At 43.7% G+C, this 14,325-nt stretch overlaps 1 protein-coding gene across 1 annotated transcript in view; it reads right to left on the bottom strand.

Moving 5' to 3' along the window:
• The window catches only part of etfdh (electron transfer flavoprotein dehydrogenase), a 74,878-nt gene that overhangs the window by 31,782 nt on the left and 28,771 nt on the right, over window positions 1-14,325 (bottom strand). The window contains exons 6-7 of the mRNA XM_070871779.1: window positions 11,774-11,851; window positions 9,613-9,759 (exon numbers count right to left, since the gene is read on the bottom strand). Coding sequence (XP_070727880.1) covers window positions 9,613-9,759; window positions 11,774-11,851 — 225 coding nt within the window. The remainder of the gene's footprint in view (window positions 1-9,612; window positions 9,760-11,773; window positions 11,852-14,325) is intronic.

The raw sequence follows: 14,325 nt of genomic DNA, 5'->3' as shown, positions 1-14,325 counted from the left end.
TGGGTGGAGATTAGAGATAGTAAGGGGAAAAAGTCACTGGTGGGCGTAGTTTATAGGCCCCCAAATAATAACTTCACAGTGGGGCGGACAATAATCAAGGGAATAATGGAGGCATGTGAAAAAGGAACGGCAGTAATCATGGGGGATTTTAACTTGCATATCGATTGGTCAGATCAAATCGCACGGGGTAGCCTTGAGGAGGAATTCATAGAATGCATACGGGATTGTTTCTTAGAACAGTATGTTACAGAACCTACAAGGGAGCAAGCTATCTTAGATCTGGTCCTGTGTAATGAGACAGGAATAATAAACGATCTCCTAGTAAAAGATCCTCTCGGAATGAGTGATCACAGTATGGTTGAATTTGTAATACAGATTGAGGGTGAGGAAGTAGTGTCTCAAACGAGTGTACTATGCTTAAATAAAGGGGACTACAGTGGGATGAGCGCGGAGTTGGCTAAAGTAGACTGGGAACATAGATTAAAGGGTGGCACAATTGAGGAAGAGTGGAGGACTTTTAGGAGCTCTTTCATAGTGCTCAACAAAAGAAGAGCGGTAAGAGAAGGGATAACCATGGATAACCAAGGAAATTGAGAGTATCAAATTAAAAACCAATGCGTATAAAGTGGCCAAGGTTAGTGGGAAACTAGAAGATTTTAAACGACAGCAAAGAATGACTAAGAAAGCAATAAAGAAAGGAAAGATAGATTACGAAAGTAAACTTGCGCAAAACATAAAAACAGGTAGTAAAAGCTTTCACCGATATATAAAACGGAAAAGAGTGACCAAAGTAAATGTTGGTCCCTTAGAAGATGAGAAGGGGGATTTAATAATGGGAAATGTGGAAATGGCTGAGACCTTAAACAATTATTTTGTTTCGGTCTTCACAGTGGAAGACACAAAAACCATGCCAAAAATTGCTGGTCACGGGAATGTGGGAAGGGAGGACCTTGAGACAATCACTATCACTAGAGAGTAGTGTTGGACAGGCTAATGGGACTCAAGGTAGACAAGTCCCCTGGTCCTGATGAAATGCATCCCAGGATATTAAAAGAGATGGCGGAAGTTATAGCAGATGCATTCGTTATAATCTACCAAAATTCTCTGGACTCTGGGGAGGTACCAATGGATTGGAAAGCAGCTAATGTAACGCCTCGGTTTAAAAAAAAGGGGCCAGACAAAAGGCAGGTAACTATAGGCCGGTTAGTTTAACATCTGTAGTGGGGAAAATGCTTGAAGCTATCATTAAGGAAGAAATAGCGGGACATCTAGATAGGAATAGTGCAATCAAGCAGACGCAACATGGATTCATGAAGGGAAAATCACGTTTAACTAATTTACTGGAATTCTTTGAGGATATAACGAGCATGGTGGATAGAGGTGTACCGATGGATGTGGTGTATTTAGATTTCCAAAAGGCATTCGATAGGGTGCCACACAAAAGGTTACTGCAGAAGATAAAGGTACGCGGAGTCAGAGGAAATGTATTAGCATGGATCGAGAATTGGCTGGCTAACAGAAAGCAGAGAGTCGGGATAAATGGGTCCTTTTCCGGTTGGAAATCGGTGGTTAGTGGTGTGCCACAGGGATCGGTGCTGGGACCACAACTGTTTACAATATACATAGATGACCTGGAAGAGGGGACAGAGTGTAGTGTAACAAAATTTGCAGATGACACAAAGATTAGTGAGAAAGCGGATTGTGTAGAGGACACAGAGAGGCTGCAAAGAGATTTAGATAGGTTAAGCGAATGGGCTAAGGTTTGGCAGATGGAATACAATGTCAGAAAATGTGAGGTCATCCACCTTGGGGAAAAAAAAAAAACAGTAAAAGGGAATATTATTTGAATGTGGAGAAATTACAACATGCTGCGATGCAGAGGGACCTGGGGGTCCTTGTGCATGAAACTCTTTTAGATCCTTGTGCATGAAACTCAAAAAGTTAGTTTGCAGGTGCAGCAGGTAATCAGGTAATCAGGAAGGCGAATGAAATGTTGGCCTTCATTGCGAGAGGGATGGAGTACAAAAGCAGGGAGGTCCTGCTGCAACTGTACAGGGTATTGGTGAGGCCGCACCTGGAGTACTGTGTGCAGTTTTGGTCACCTTACTTGAGGAAGGATATACTAGCTTTGGAGGGGGTACAGAGACGATTCACTAGGCTGATACCGGTGATGAGGGGGTAACCTTATGATGCTAGATTGAGTAGACTGGGTCTTTACTCGTTGGAGTTCAGAAGGATGAGGGGTGATCTTATAGAAACATTTAAAATAATGAAAGGGATTGACATGATAGAGGCAGAGAGGTTGTTTCCACTGGTCGGGCAGACTAGAACTAGGGGGCACAGCCTCAAAATACGGGGGAGCCAATTTAAAACCGAGTTGAGAAGGAATTTCTTCTCTGAGGGTTGTGATTCTGTGGAATTCTCTGTCCAAGGAAGCAGTTGAGGCTAACTCATTGAATGTATTCAAATCACAGATAGATAGATTTTTAACCAATAAGGGAATTAAGGATTATGGGGAGCGGGTGGGTAAGTGGAGCTGAGTCCACGGCCAGATCAGCCATGATCTTGTTGAATGGCGGAGCAGGCTCAAGGGGCTAGATGGCCTACTCCTGTTCCTAATTCTTATGGTCTTATTACTGAATTTGGAACACGACATAGAAACATAGAAAATAGGTGCAGGAGTAGGCCATTCGGCCCTTCTAGCCTGCACCGCCATTCAATGAGTTCATGGCTGAACATTCAACTTCAGTACCCCATTCCTGCTTTCTCGCCATACCCCTTGATCCCCCTAGTAGTAAGGACCTCATCTAACTCCTTTTTGAATATATTTAGTGAATTGGCCTCAACAACTTTCTGTGGTAGAGAATTCCACAGGTTCACCACTCTCTGGGTGAAGAAGTTCCTCCGCATCTCGGTCCTAAATGGCTTACCCCTTATCCTTAGACTGTGACCTCTGGTTCTGGACTTCCCCAACATTGGGAACATTCTTCCTGCATCTAACCTGTCTAACCCCGTCAGAATTTTAAATGTTTCTATGAGGTCCCCTCTCATTCTTCTGAACTCCAGTGAATACAAGCCCAGTTGATCCAGTCTTTCTTGATAGGTCAGTCCCGCCATCCCGGGAATCAGTCTGGTGAACCTTCGCTGCACTCCCTCAATAGCAAGAATGTCCTTCCTCAGGTTAGGAGACCAAAACTGTACACAATACTCCAGGTGTGGCCTCACCAATGCCCTGTACAACTGTAGCAACACCTCCCTGCCCCTGTACTCAAATCCCCTTGCTATGAAGGCCAACATGCCATTTGCTTTCTTAACCGCCTGCTGCACCTGCATGCCAACCTTCAATGACTGATGTACCATGACACCCAGGTCTCGTTGCACCTCCCCTTTTCCTAATCTATCACCATTCAGATAATAGTCTGTCTCTCTGTTTTTACCACCAAAGTGGATAACCTCACATTTATCCACATTATACTTCATCTGCCATGCATTTGCCCACTCACCTAACCTATCCAAGTCGCTCTGCAGCCTCACAGCATCCTCCTCGCAGCTCACACTGCCACCCAACTTAGTGTCATCCGCAAATTTGGAGATACTACATTTAATCCCCTCATCTAAATCATTAATGTACAGTGTAAACAGCTGGGGCCCCAGCACAGAACCTTGCGGTACCCCACTAGTCACTGCCTGCCATTCTGAAAAGTCCCCATTTACTCCTACTCTTTGCTTCCTGTCTGACAACCAGTTTTCAATCCATGTCAGAACACTACCCCCAATCCCATGTGCTCTAACTTTGCACATCAATCTCTTGTGTGGGACCTTGTCAAACGCCTTCTGAAAGTCCAAATATACCACATCAACTGGTTCTCCCTTATCCACTCTACTGGAAACATCCTCAAAAAATTCCAGAAGATTTGTCAAGCATGATTTCCCTTTCACAAATCCATGCTGACTTGGACCGATCATGTCACCTCTTTCCAAATGCACTGCTATGACATCCTTAATAATTGATTCCATCATTTTACCCACTACCGATGTCAGGCTGACCGGTCTATAATTCCCTGTTTTCTCTCTCCCTCCTTTTTTAAAAAGTGGGGTTACATTGGCTACCCTCCACTCCATAGGAACTGATCCAGAGTCAATGGAATGTTGGAAAATGACTGTCAACGCATCCACTATTTCCAAGGCCACCTCCTTAAGTACTCTGGGATGCAGTCCATCAGGCCCTGGGGATTTATCGGTCTTCAATCCCATCAATTTCCCCAACACAATTTCCCGGCTAATAAGGATTTCCCTCAGTTCCTCCTCCTTACTAGACCCCCCGACCCCTTTTATAACCGGAAGGTTGTTCGTGTCCTCCTTCGTGAATACCGAACCAAAGTACTTGTTCAATTGGTCCGCCATTTCTTTGTTCCCCGTTATGACTTCCCCTGATTCTGACTGCAGGGGACCTACGTTTGTCTTTACTAACCTTTTTCTCTTTACATATCTATAGAAACTTTTGCAATCCGTCTTAATGTTCCCTGCAAGCTTCTTCTCATACTCCATTTTCCCTGCCCTAATCAAACCCTTTGTCCTCCTCTGCTGAGTTCTAAATTTCTCCCAGTCCCCAGGTTCGCTGCTATTTCTGGCCAATTTGTATGCCACTTCCTTGGCTTTAATACTATCCCTGATTTCCCTTGATAGCCACGGTTGAGCCACCTTCCCTTTTTTATTTCTATGCCAGACAGGAATGTACAATTGTTGTAGTTCATCCATGCGGTCTCTAAATGTCTGCCATTGCCCAGCCACAATCAACCCCTTAAGTATCATTCGCCAATCCATCCCAGCCAATTCACGCCTCATACCTTCAAAGTTACCCTTCTTTAAGTTCTGGACCATGGTCTCTGAATTAACTGTTTCATTCTCCATCCCAATGCAGAATTCCACCATATTATGGTCACTCTTCCCCAAGGGGCCTCGCACAACGAGATTGCTAATTAATCCTCTCTCATTACATAACACCCAGTCTAAGATGGCCTCCCCCCTAGTTGGTTCCTCGACATATTGGTCTAAAAAACCATCCCTTATGCACTCCAGAAAATCCTCCTCCACCGTATTGCTTCCAGTTTGGTTAGCCCAATCTATGTGCATATTAAAGTCACCCATTATAACTGCTGCACCTTTATTGCACGCACCCCTAATTTACTGTTTGATGCCCTCCCCAACATCACTACTACTGTTTCGAGGTCTGTACACAACTCCCACTAACGTTTTTTGCCCTTTGGTGTTCTGCAGCTCTACCCATATAGATTCCACATCATCCAAGCTAATGTCCTTCCTAACTATTGCCTTAATCTCCTCCTTAACCAGCAATGCTACCCCACCTCCTTTTCCTTTTATTCTATCCTTCCTGAATGTTGAATACCCCTGGATGTTGAGTTCCCAGCCCTGCTCATCCTGGAGCCACGTCTCCGTAATCCCAATCACATCATATTTGTTAACATCTATTTGCACAGTTAATTCATCCACCTTATTGCGGATACTCCTTGCATTAAGACACAAAGCCTTTAGGCTTGTTTTTTTTAACACCCTCTGTCCTTTTAGAATTTTGCTGCACAATGGCCCTTTTTGTTCTTTGCCTTGGGTTTCTCTGCCCTCCACTTTTCCTCATCTCCTTTCTGTCTTTTGTTTTTGCCTCCTTTTTGTTTCCCTCTATCTCCCTGCATTGGTTCCCATCCCCCTGCCATATTAGTTTAACTCCTCCCCAACAGCACTAGCAAACACTCCCCCGAGGACATTGGTTCCGATTCTGCCCAGGTGCAGACCGTCCGGATTGTACTGGTCCCACCTCCCCCAGAACCGGTTCCAATGCCCCAGGAATTTGAATCCCTCCCTGCTGCACCATTGCTCAAGCCACGTATTCATCTGAGCTATCCTGCGATTCCTACTCTGACTAGCACGTGGCACTGGTAGCAATCCCGAGATTACTACTTTTGAGGTCCTACTTTTTAATTTAGCTCCTAGCTCCTTATCATTGCATAAAACATAATTCACTTCAAATTCAAAAATCAAAAGATTCAGCCCGTCATGCCTGTTCTGGCTCTTTGACAGATGCAGAGGGACCTGGGGTCCTTGTGCATGAATCCCAAAAAGTTAGTTTGCAGGGGCAGCAGGTAATCAGGTAATCAGGAAGGCGAATGAAATGTTGGCCTTCATTGCGAGAGGGCCATCCCTGCTTTTTCCCCATAGCCCTGAAATGTTTCCACTTAATATATATCTATTTTGCTAAGACGTCCCTTGTGCATATACACATCATCTGCACTACACTCATCAACCGTCTCCAATACTTCATCAAAGAACTCAATCAAGTTGGTCAAACATGCTTTGCCTTTAACACGTAGAAACATAGAAAATAAGTGCAGGAGTCGGCCATTCGAGCCTGCACTGCCATTCAATAAGATCATGGCTGATCATTCCCTCAGTATCCCTTTCCTGCTTTCTCTCCATACCCCTTGATCCCCTTAGTCATAACGGCCATATCTAACTGGCTTTTGAATATATCCAATGAACTGGCATCAACAACACTCTGCGGCAGGGAATTCCACAGGCTAACAACTCTCTGAGTGAAGAAGTTTCTCCTCATCTCAGTCCTAAATGGCCTACCCCTTATCCTAAGACTATGTCCCCTGGTTCTGGACATCCCCAACATCGGGAACATTCTTCCCACATCTAACCTGTCCAGTCCCGTCAGAATCTTATACGTTTCTATGAGATCCCCTCTCATCCTTCTAAACTCCAGTGAATAAAGGTCTAGTTGATCCAGTCTCTCCTTATATGATAGCCCAGCCATCCCTGGAATCAGTCTGGTGAACCTTCGCTGCACTCCCTCAATAGCAAGAACGTCCTTCCTCAGATTAGGAGACCAAAACTGAACACAATATTCCAGGTGAGGCCTCACTAAGGCCATGTACAACTGCAAGAATACCTCCCTGCTCCTGAATTCAGCTATGAAGGCCAACATACCATTTGCTTTCTTCACCGCCTGCACACTTTCAGTGACTGATGAATCACGTCACCCAGGTCTCATTGCACCTCCCCTTTTCCTAATCTGCCACCATTCAGATAATATTCTGCCTTCGTGTTTTTGCCACCAAAGTGGATAACCTCGCATTTATCCACATTATACTGCATCTGCCATGTATTTGCCCACTCGCCTAACCTGTGCAAGTCACCCTGCAGCCTCTTAGCGTCCTCCTCACAGCTCACATCGCCACCCAGTTTAGTGTCATCAGCAAACTTGGCGATATTACACTCAATTCCATCATCTAAATCATTAATATATATTGTAAAGAGCTGGGGTCCCAGCACTGAGCCCTGCGGCACTCCACTAGTCACTTCCTGCCATTCTGAAAAGGACCCGTGTATCCCGACTCTCTGCTTCCTGCCAACCAGTTCTCTATCCAAGTCAGTGCATTACCCCCAATACCATGTGCTTTGATTTTGCACACCAATCTCTTGTGTGGGACCTTGTCAAAAGCCTTTTGAAAGTCCAAATACACCACATCCACTGGTTTTCATTTATAACCCATATTTATCCATGTGCCAATTAATTCTATCTCCGCTGAATGTCTCAAAGTTTCCGCACCACCAACATTTGGCTGACTGGCCTACAGTTGCTTGGTTTGATCTTCTCCCCTTTTTTGAACAGGGGTGCAACATTTGCAATCTTCCAGTCCTCTGGCACCATTCCTATAGCTAAAGAAGGCTGGAAAGTTGTGGCCACAGCCTCATAATTTCCACCCTTACTTCCCTTAGCAACCCAAGACGCATCCCATCCGGACTGGGTGACATCTACTTTGAGCGCTGCCAACCGCTTTAGTTTTTTTTCATCCACTTGGCACTTCTGGCTGAAGATGGTTGCAAATGGTCCGTCATCATTGAGGTGCGGTGATAACTGCTACCAATGCTGTTATGGACAGTTACATCTGCGACAGGCAGATTAGTGAGAAGTCAAGTAGGTTTTTCCCCTCGTGTTGATTCTCTCACCACCTGCTGCAGGCCCAGTGTGGCACCCATGTCCTTCAGTATAAATACCTCCGCTTTATCTACTTTTATCCTATCCAATGTCTCTACTAGCTTCTCCTTTACTGTGACATTGGCAGCATCCTCTTCTTTAATGAAGATAGATGCAACGTACTCATTTAGTACTTCAGCCATACCCTCCACCTCCACAAGATAATTTCCTTTTTGGTACCTAATTGGCCTTACCTTTCGTTTGACTACTCTTACTATTCATATGTTTATAAAATAAGTTTTTGTTCCCCTTTATGTTAGCCGCTAATCTATTCTCATACTCTCTATGCCCCTCTTATTTCCTTTTTCAGTTCTCCCTTGCACATTTTGTATTCAGCTTGGACCTCTACCGAATTATGAACCCAACATTCATCATAAGCCTCCTTTTTCGGTTTCATTTTAATCACTATGGCCTAGAAATTGGAGATCATTAATGGCCTGCTGGTGTTAATGGCAGCCGAAATTGATGGCGCCAACAGTACCAGTAACTTGGCGCGAGTTGCTAATTAAATTAGCCCAGCGCTAAACTTACCATGCAAGGCCGTTTTCATGGCATTAGTCTCAGCAGGGGGCCCAATGTAGCGTGGCCGTAGTGTCATTGCAGCAAGAACGGCCTTCTCTTAAAGCAAGACTGTCATTTCAGAAAGCAGTTCCTGCATTGCCCGTCTCTTCCAGATGGCCACACATTTGCTATCCTCCTGAACTCTCTGTAGCTGCGGGGAGACCATCTCCTGGAACGTGTGCTCCAGGAAATTCTCAGCCTCTCGCAAATCCGACAGTGACTCCAACCAGTCCACAAGTTCAAAATCCCTGAACTTGAATTCGAGCAACTGGAGGCACTTCCTGCAGACGTACTATCCAGGACACATGAAGTGTTATATCGAACATGGAATATAAATATAAATATAGGTTATCGCCTCAATTTTAAAATTCTCATCCTAGTTTTCAAATCTCTCCATGGCCTTGCACCTCCCTATCTCTGTAACCTCCTCCAGCCCTACAACCCTGTGAGATCTCTGTGCTCCTCCAATTCTGGCCTCTTGCACATACCCAATTTTAATCGGTTCACCATTGGCAGCCGCGCCTTCAGCTGCCGTGGACCCAAGCTCTGGAATTTTTCCCTAAACCCCTCTGCTTCTCTCTCCTCCTTTAAGACGCTCCTTAAAACCTACCTCTTTGACCAAGCTCTGTCCTATTATCTCCTTATGTGGTTCGGTGTCAAATTTTGTTTGGTAACGCTCCTATGAAGCGCCTTGGACGTTTTACGACGTTAGAGGCGCAATATAAATGTTAGTTGTTGTTGTTGCCTCCTCTACTTAGATCATTTTAATGCTATCCCCTTATAATCATTTATATATTTACTCATTTACTGTTGCCCCTTGGTTTAAATTACTTAAGTTCCCACTCTCACCAAATTTCCGTCATCACCCTGTGTAGCAAGCCACTTGGTTAAGCAGACAATTCTCACCAAGCTTCCTGCTTAAAGCTCAAAAATATGAACAAAGTGGCTATAAGTGGCTATACACACTGTTGTGGAGAAATTTAAAGTGTATTTACCTCTTTTAATCCTATACCATAAGTCTGTGGTTCACAGTTCTCCCTTAGTTTGAACTGTCTGTACAATTGCTTGGCAAGGTGTCCATGGCAACCCTCACCAAATATTGTTGCTTTGGCATGAAGTTCCATTCCTCTTTCAAATGTGCCCTTTGTAAAAGTGTGAAGAAATACATTTCAATTATTGCCTTTGGAATATTATACATTGCATCTTATGAAGCTTTCAGGAGAATACGTGATCTTTAGTTCATTGAAACAAAGGAACCCATTTTACAGCACAATCTAGAATACCAAAGACACTATTGAATCTTATCCAAATGGTCTCCTTTTGAATTTATAAATACAATTAATTAAAATATAACATATTCAAATTAGAACTAAAGGGTTGACTGACTTCTCCAAAAAAAAATGCACAAAATGTAAAAGTAGTTCAAATTTGAGCTATCATTCACCCTGCAATGCTGCTATTTTGACCAGATTTTCAAAGAAACTTTGAAATGCCACATCAAAGGAGAATAATTGGGGTTTATCATGGAAAAATGCCACACAGTGAATGTAATTTCCAATAACTTTGGGGAGTGTCAAAAAAAAATCTAACTCCAAATGATCAGAAATATATACATGACCAGCACTGCCCATATTCTGCCTTCAGTCCTTCTGGATGATGATCCAGAAGGTCACCACCAGGACTATTATGATCATATCACTAATTCCTGATGCCACCCCATGCCTACTGGGTTTGCTCTTGTTGGTAGGGCCTACTGCAGCTTGTAAACTCACTCAGCTCATGTGAGAAAGATATGGTGTAACACAACATCTAAGACAAATTCATGGACAAAGCAAAAGCAACTGTTTTCCAACTGAAGGACATTTTCTGATTGAAGGAAGTGAAACACAGAATGTCTTCTATTGCACTGGGATTTTAAGCTTCTTGCGATTTAATTTAAAAATGACATTTTGAAATGGGTAAGTTTTACATAATTTTAAAATAAATTGGTTTAGTATAGATTTGAGAGCAGTTGTATTTGACATTAAGGCAGCATTCGGCAAGTTATGACATCGAGGAGCCCTAGCTAAACAGAGATCAATGAGAGGTCAAGAGGAAAACTATCTAGGAATACCGGAGACAAAGGAAGATGGTTGTGGTTGTTGGGTGCCAAACCCCTCCATTATAATATAAAGAATGCGACTGTTAACTGACAATTCTATGTTCAGTTCCATTCACAACTCCTCTGATAATGGAACAGCCCATGCCAGCCGACAGCATGACCTGGATAACATTCAGATTTGGGCTATCATGTGCTAGGTAATGATCATCTTCAACTAGATAAGACCCAACCACCCTGTCTCCTCTCCCCCCCCACCTGACCTTCAATGGCACCACCATCAGCAAGTCCTCCTCCATCAACATCTTGAGAGTCACCACTGAGTAGAAGCTTAACTAGCCACATCAATTACGTAGCTACAAAAGCAGGGCAGAGGTTGGGTACTCTGGTGAGTGGCTCACCTCCAGACACCTCAAAGCCTCTCCATATTCTAGAAATCTCAAGTCAGGAGTATGATGGATTACTCATTACCTGCATGGGTGTGTGCAGGTGCAGCAATACTCAAGAAGCTCAACACCACCCAGGACAAGGCAGTCTGCTTGACCGGCACCTCTGCTATTGGACTCAGTATCTAGCCCCTCCACCACTGATGCACTCTTGTTGCAATATGTTCTAACTACAGGATGCAGTGCAGCAACTAACCATGCTTCCTTCAACAGCAGTTCTCAAACCCACGACTTCTACCAGCAGGAAGAACAAGAGCAACATGATCATGGAAACATCATCTCCTCCAAGTTACACACCATCCAGAAGTGGACTTCACCTTCAAGTTGCATACCACAGTGACTCGAGTCAAAATCTCAGAATTGTCTAGCCAACACCATCAGCACAAAGACTGTAGGAGTCCAATGGCTCACCACCACCTTTTTAGGCAACTAGGTATAGGCAATTAAAAAAAATTGTGTTTTGACAGCATCAGCCACATCCCAAGAACAATTTTTTTTAAATGTGAGCTGCACAAGGATGAAAAACCTTTGGAAGAAAAGACACAGTTGAATTAACAATATAGTCACCCTTTGATTAGTAGCATAAACAGGTATAAAATTCAGAAACCCCACCTTTGGTGATCCATCTTTATGAATACCAACATCATTGGTAGAAATTCCTTTAACACTCCCATCTTCATGGAATAAAACCTGTATTATTTAAAAAAAGGAACACAGTCAAAGATGATACAAGCTTTTGCAAACTGGCAAAGAACAAAAGATATAGGAATAGGCTAGATGGGGCACCTTAAGTCTGCTCTGCCAATCAATATGATCATAGCTGAACTTCTACATCAACTCCGCCTGTCCGCCCTATTACCATATCCATTGATTCCCTCAGTGCCCAAAAATGTATCAACCTCTGTCTTGAATATAGTCATCGACTGAGTATCCACAGCCTCTGGGGTCGAGAGTTCCAAAGATTCACAACCCTGAGTGAAAACGTTTCTCCTCATCCTAGTCCTAAAGGGCCGATCCCTTATCCTGAGACTATGTTCCCTAGTTTTAGACTCTCCAGCCAAGAGAAACAGCCTGTCAGCATCTACCCAGTCAAGCCCTTTAAGAATTTTGTGTTTCAATGAGATCATCTTATTCAGGTTTGAATTTCTTTGGCAAGCAGATGCAGGCTCAGCATAGATCAGGAAATGATTTAACAGAATTTATTATAAAGACATCCTACAGCAATAAAAAAATGTAAATAAAATATGCTTTTTTTGTTTTGATCACATTTATTAATGCACTATTAAAGATACTCTATGCATTCCCAGATATGGATTGAATAATCCAGCCTGTACAACACCAAAAGCAGGACTGACCAAAATCAGTACTGGTACATGAAATCTAGCTTAATAATATTGCAAAGATCCATTAAAATATTCAATCAAAATAAACCTTAGGTGGGACTGTGATAGAAAAATATTTTTTTCAAAACCAAATCAGAGAAATGGGTGCAGGATGTATTGTCCATTTTCACAAAATTCTTGTTTGGGCAGTTTGAATGGTCAATTGGGAAAACTTGCCAACAAACTAGTCCATATGAAAAAGTCCTTATGACACAGAACTCGCAAAGTGGTTCACTGGATAAATGCATATGTGGTATGATACTAAACGACACAGACCTGGAAAATCCTATGTAGAACAGGTTTAAAATACATTAAAAAAGCAACTAAATCTACAGGGTTTTACAACACCTTGATTTATATAGCACTTTTAATGTAGTAACACATCCCAAGGCGTGTTTTAGGAGCGTTATAAAACAAAATTTGACACTGAGCCACACAAGGAGAAATTAGGGCAAATAACCAAAAGCTTGGTCAAAGAGGTAGCTTTTAAAGCATGTCTTAAAAGGAGGAAAGGGAGGTAGAGAGGCGGTGAGGCTTAGGAAGGGAATTCCAGAGCTTAGGGTCTTGGCAGCTGAACGCATGGCCACCAATGGTTGAGCGATTACATTTAGGGATGCTCAAGAGGACAGAATTAGAGCGGCGCAAATATCTCGGAGTTGAAGGGCTGGAGATTAGAGAAGGCCGAGGCCAGGGATTTGAAAACAAGGAGAATTTTTAAATCGAGGCGGAGATAGACAAATTTTTGAGCGATAAGGGAATAAAGGGTTATGGGGAGTGGGCAGGCAAGTGGAGCTGAGTCCATGATCAGATCAGCCATGATCTTATTCAATGGCAGAGCAGGCTTGAGGGGCCAGGTGGCCTACTCCTGCTCCTATTTCTTATGTTTTTATGCTTAATAATGTAGGTCAGCGAGGAGAGGCATAATGGGTGAACGGGATTTGTTGCGAATTAGGACATGGGCAGCAGTGTTATGGATAATCTCAAGTTTATGTAGCGATGAACGCAGTTGGCCAGCCAGGAGTGTGTTGGAATAGTCAAGTCTAGAGGTAACAAAGACGGATCAGGGGAAAAGGAGCGGTTCCGGGAGCAGGTGCGGGAGAAAAGGAGCGGTTCCGGGAAAAAGGAGCGGGTGTGGTGCGGAGGTTGTTATATATGTAAATTTATATTTACTCTGTACAGCCACCAGAGGACTCATTCCTTGGAGTCCCAAGGGATGGGAGCACAGGTATTTAAGGAGGCTTCACAAGTTGGAGAGGCACTCTGGAGACCTGCAATAAAAGACTAAGGTCACACTTTACTTTGAGCTCACAGTATTCAATCTGATTCTTTCTCCATGCACAACAACTAGCGACAAGATACAGATAGCGAACCCAAAGATGCAGAGAACAGTGGGCATCCTGGAGAAATTCTCGGAGGGAGAGGATTGGGAACCTTTTGTGGAACGACTCGACCAATACTTCGTGGCCAACGAGCTAGATGGGGAAGAGAGCGCTGCCAAACGAAGGGCGATCCTCCTCACCGTCTGTGGGGCACCAACGTATGGCCTCATGAAGAATCTGCTCACTCCAGCGAAACCCACGGAGAAATTGTACGACAATTTGTGCACACTGGTCCGATAGCATTTGAACCCAGGAGGAAAGCGCTCTGATGGCGAGGTACCGGTTCTACACCTACAAAAGGTCTGAAGGCCAGGAAGTGGCGAGTTATGTCGCCGAGCTATGACGCTTTGCAGGACATTGCGAATTTGAAGGGCATTTGGAGACTTTTTTGTACTTGGCATTG

This window comes from Pristiophorus japonicus, chromosome 2 (assembly GCF_044704955.1).
Source record: "Pristiophorus japonicus isolate sPriJap1 chromosome 2, sPriJap1.hap1, whole genome shotgun sequence".
NCBI lineage: Eukaryota > Metazoa > Chordata > Chondrichthyes > Pristiophoridae > Pristiophorus > Pristiophorus japonicus.
This window is presented reverse-complemented; position numbering and strand designations above follow the sequence as displayed.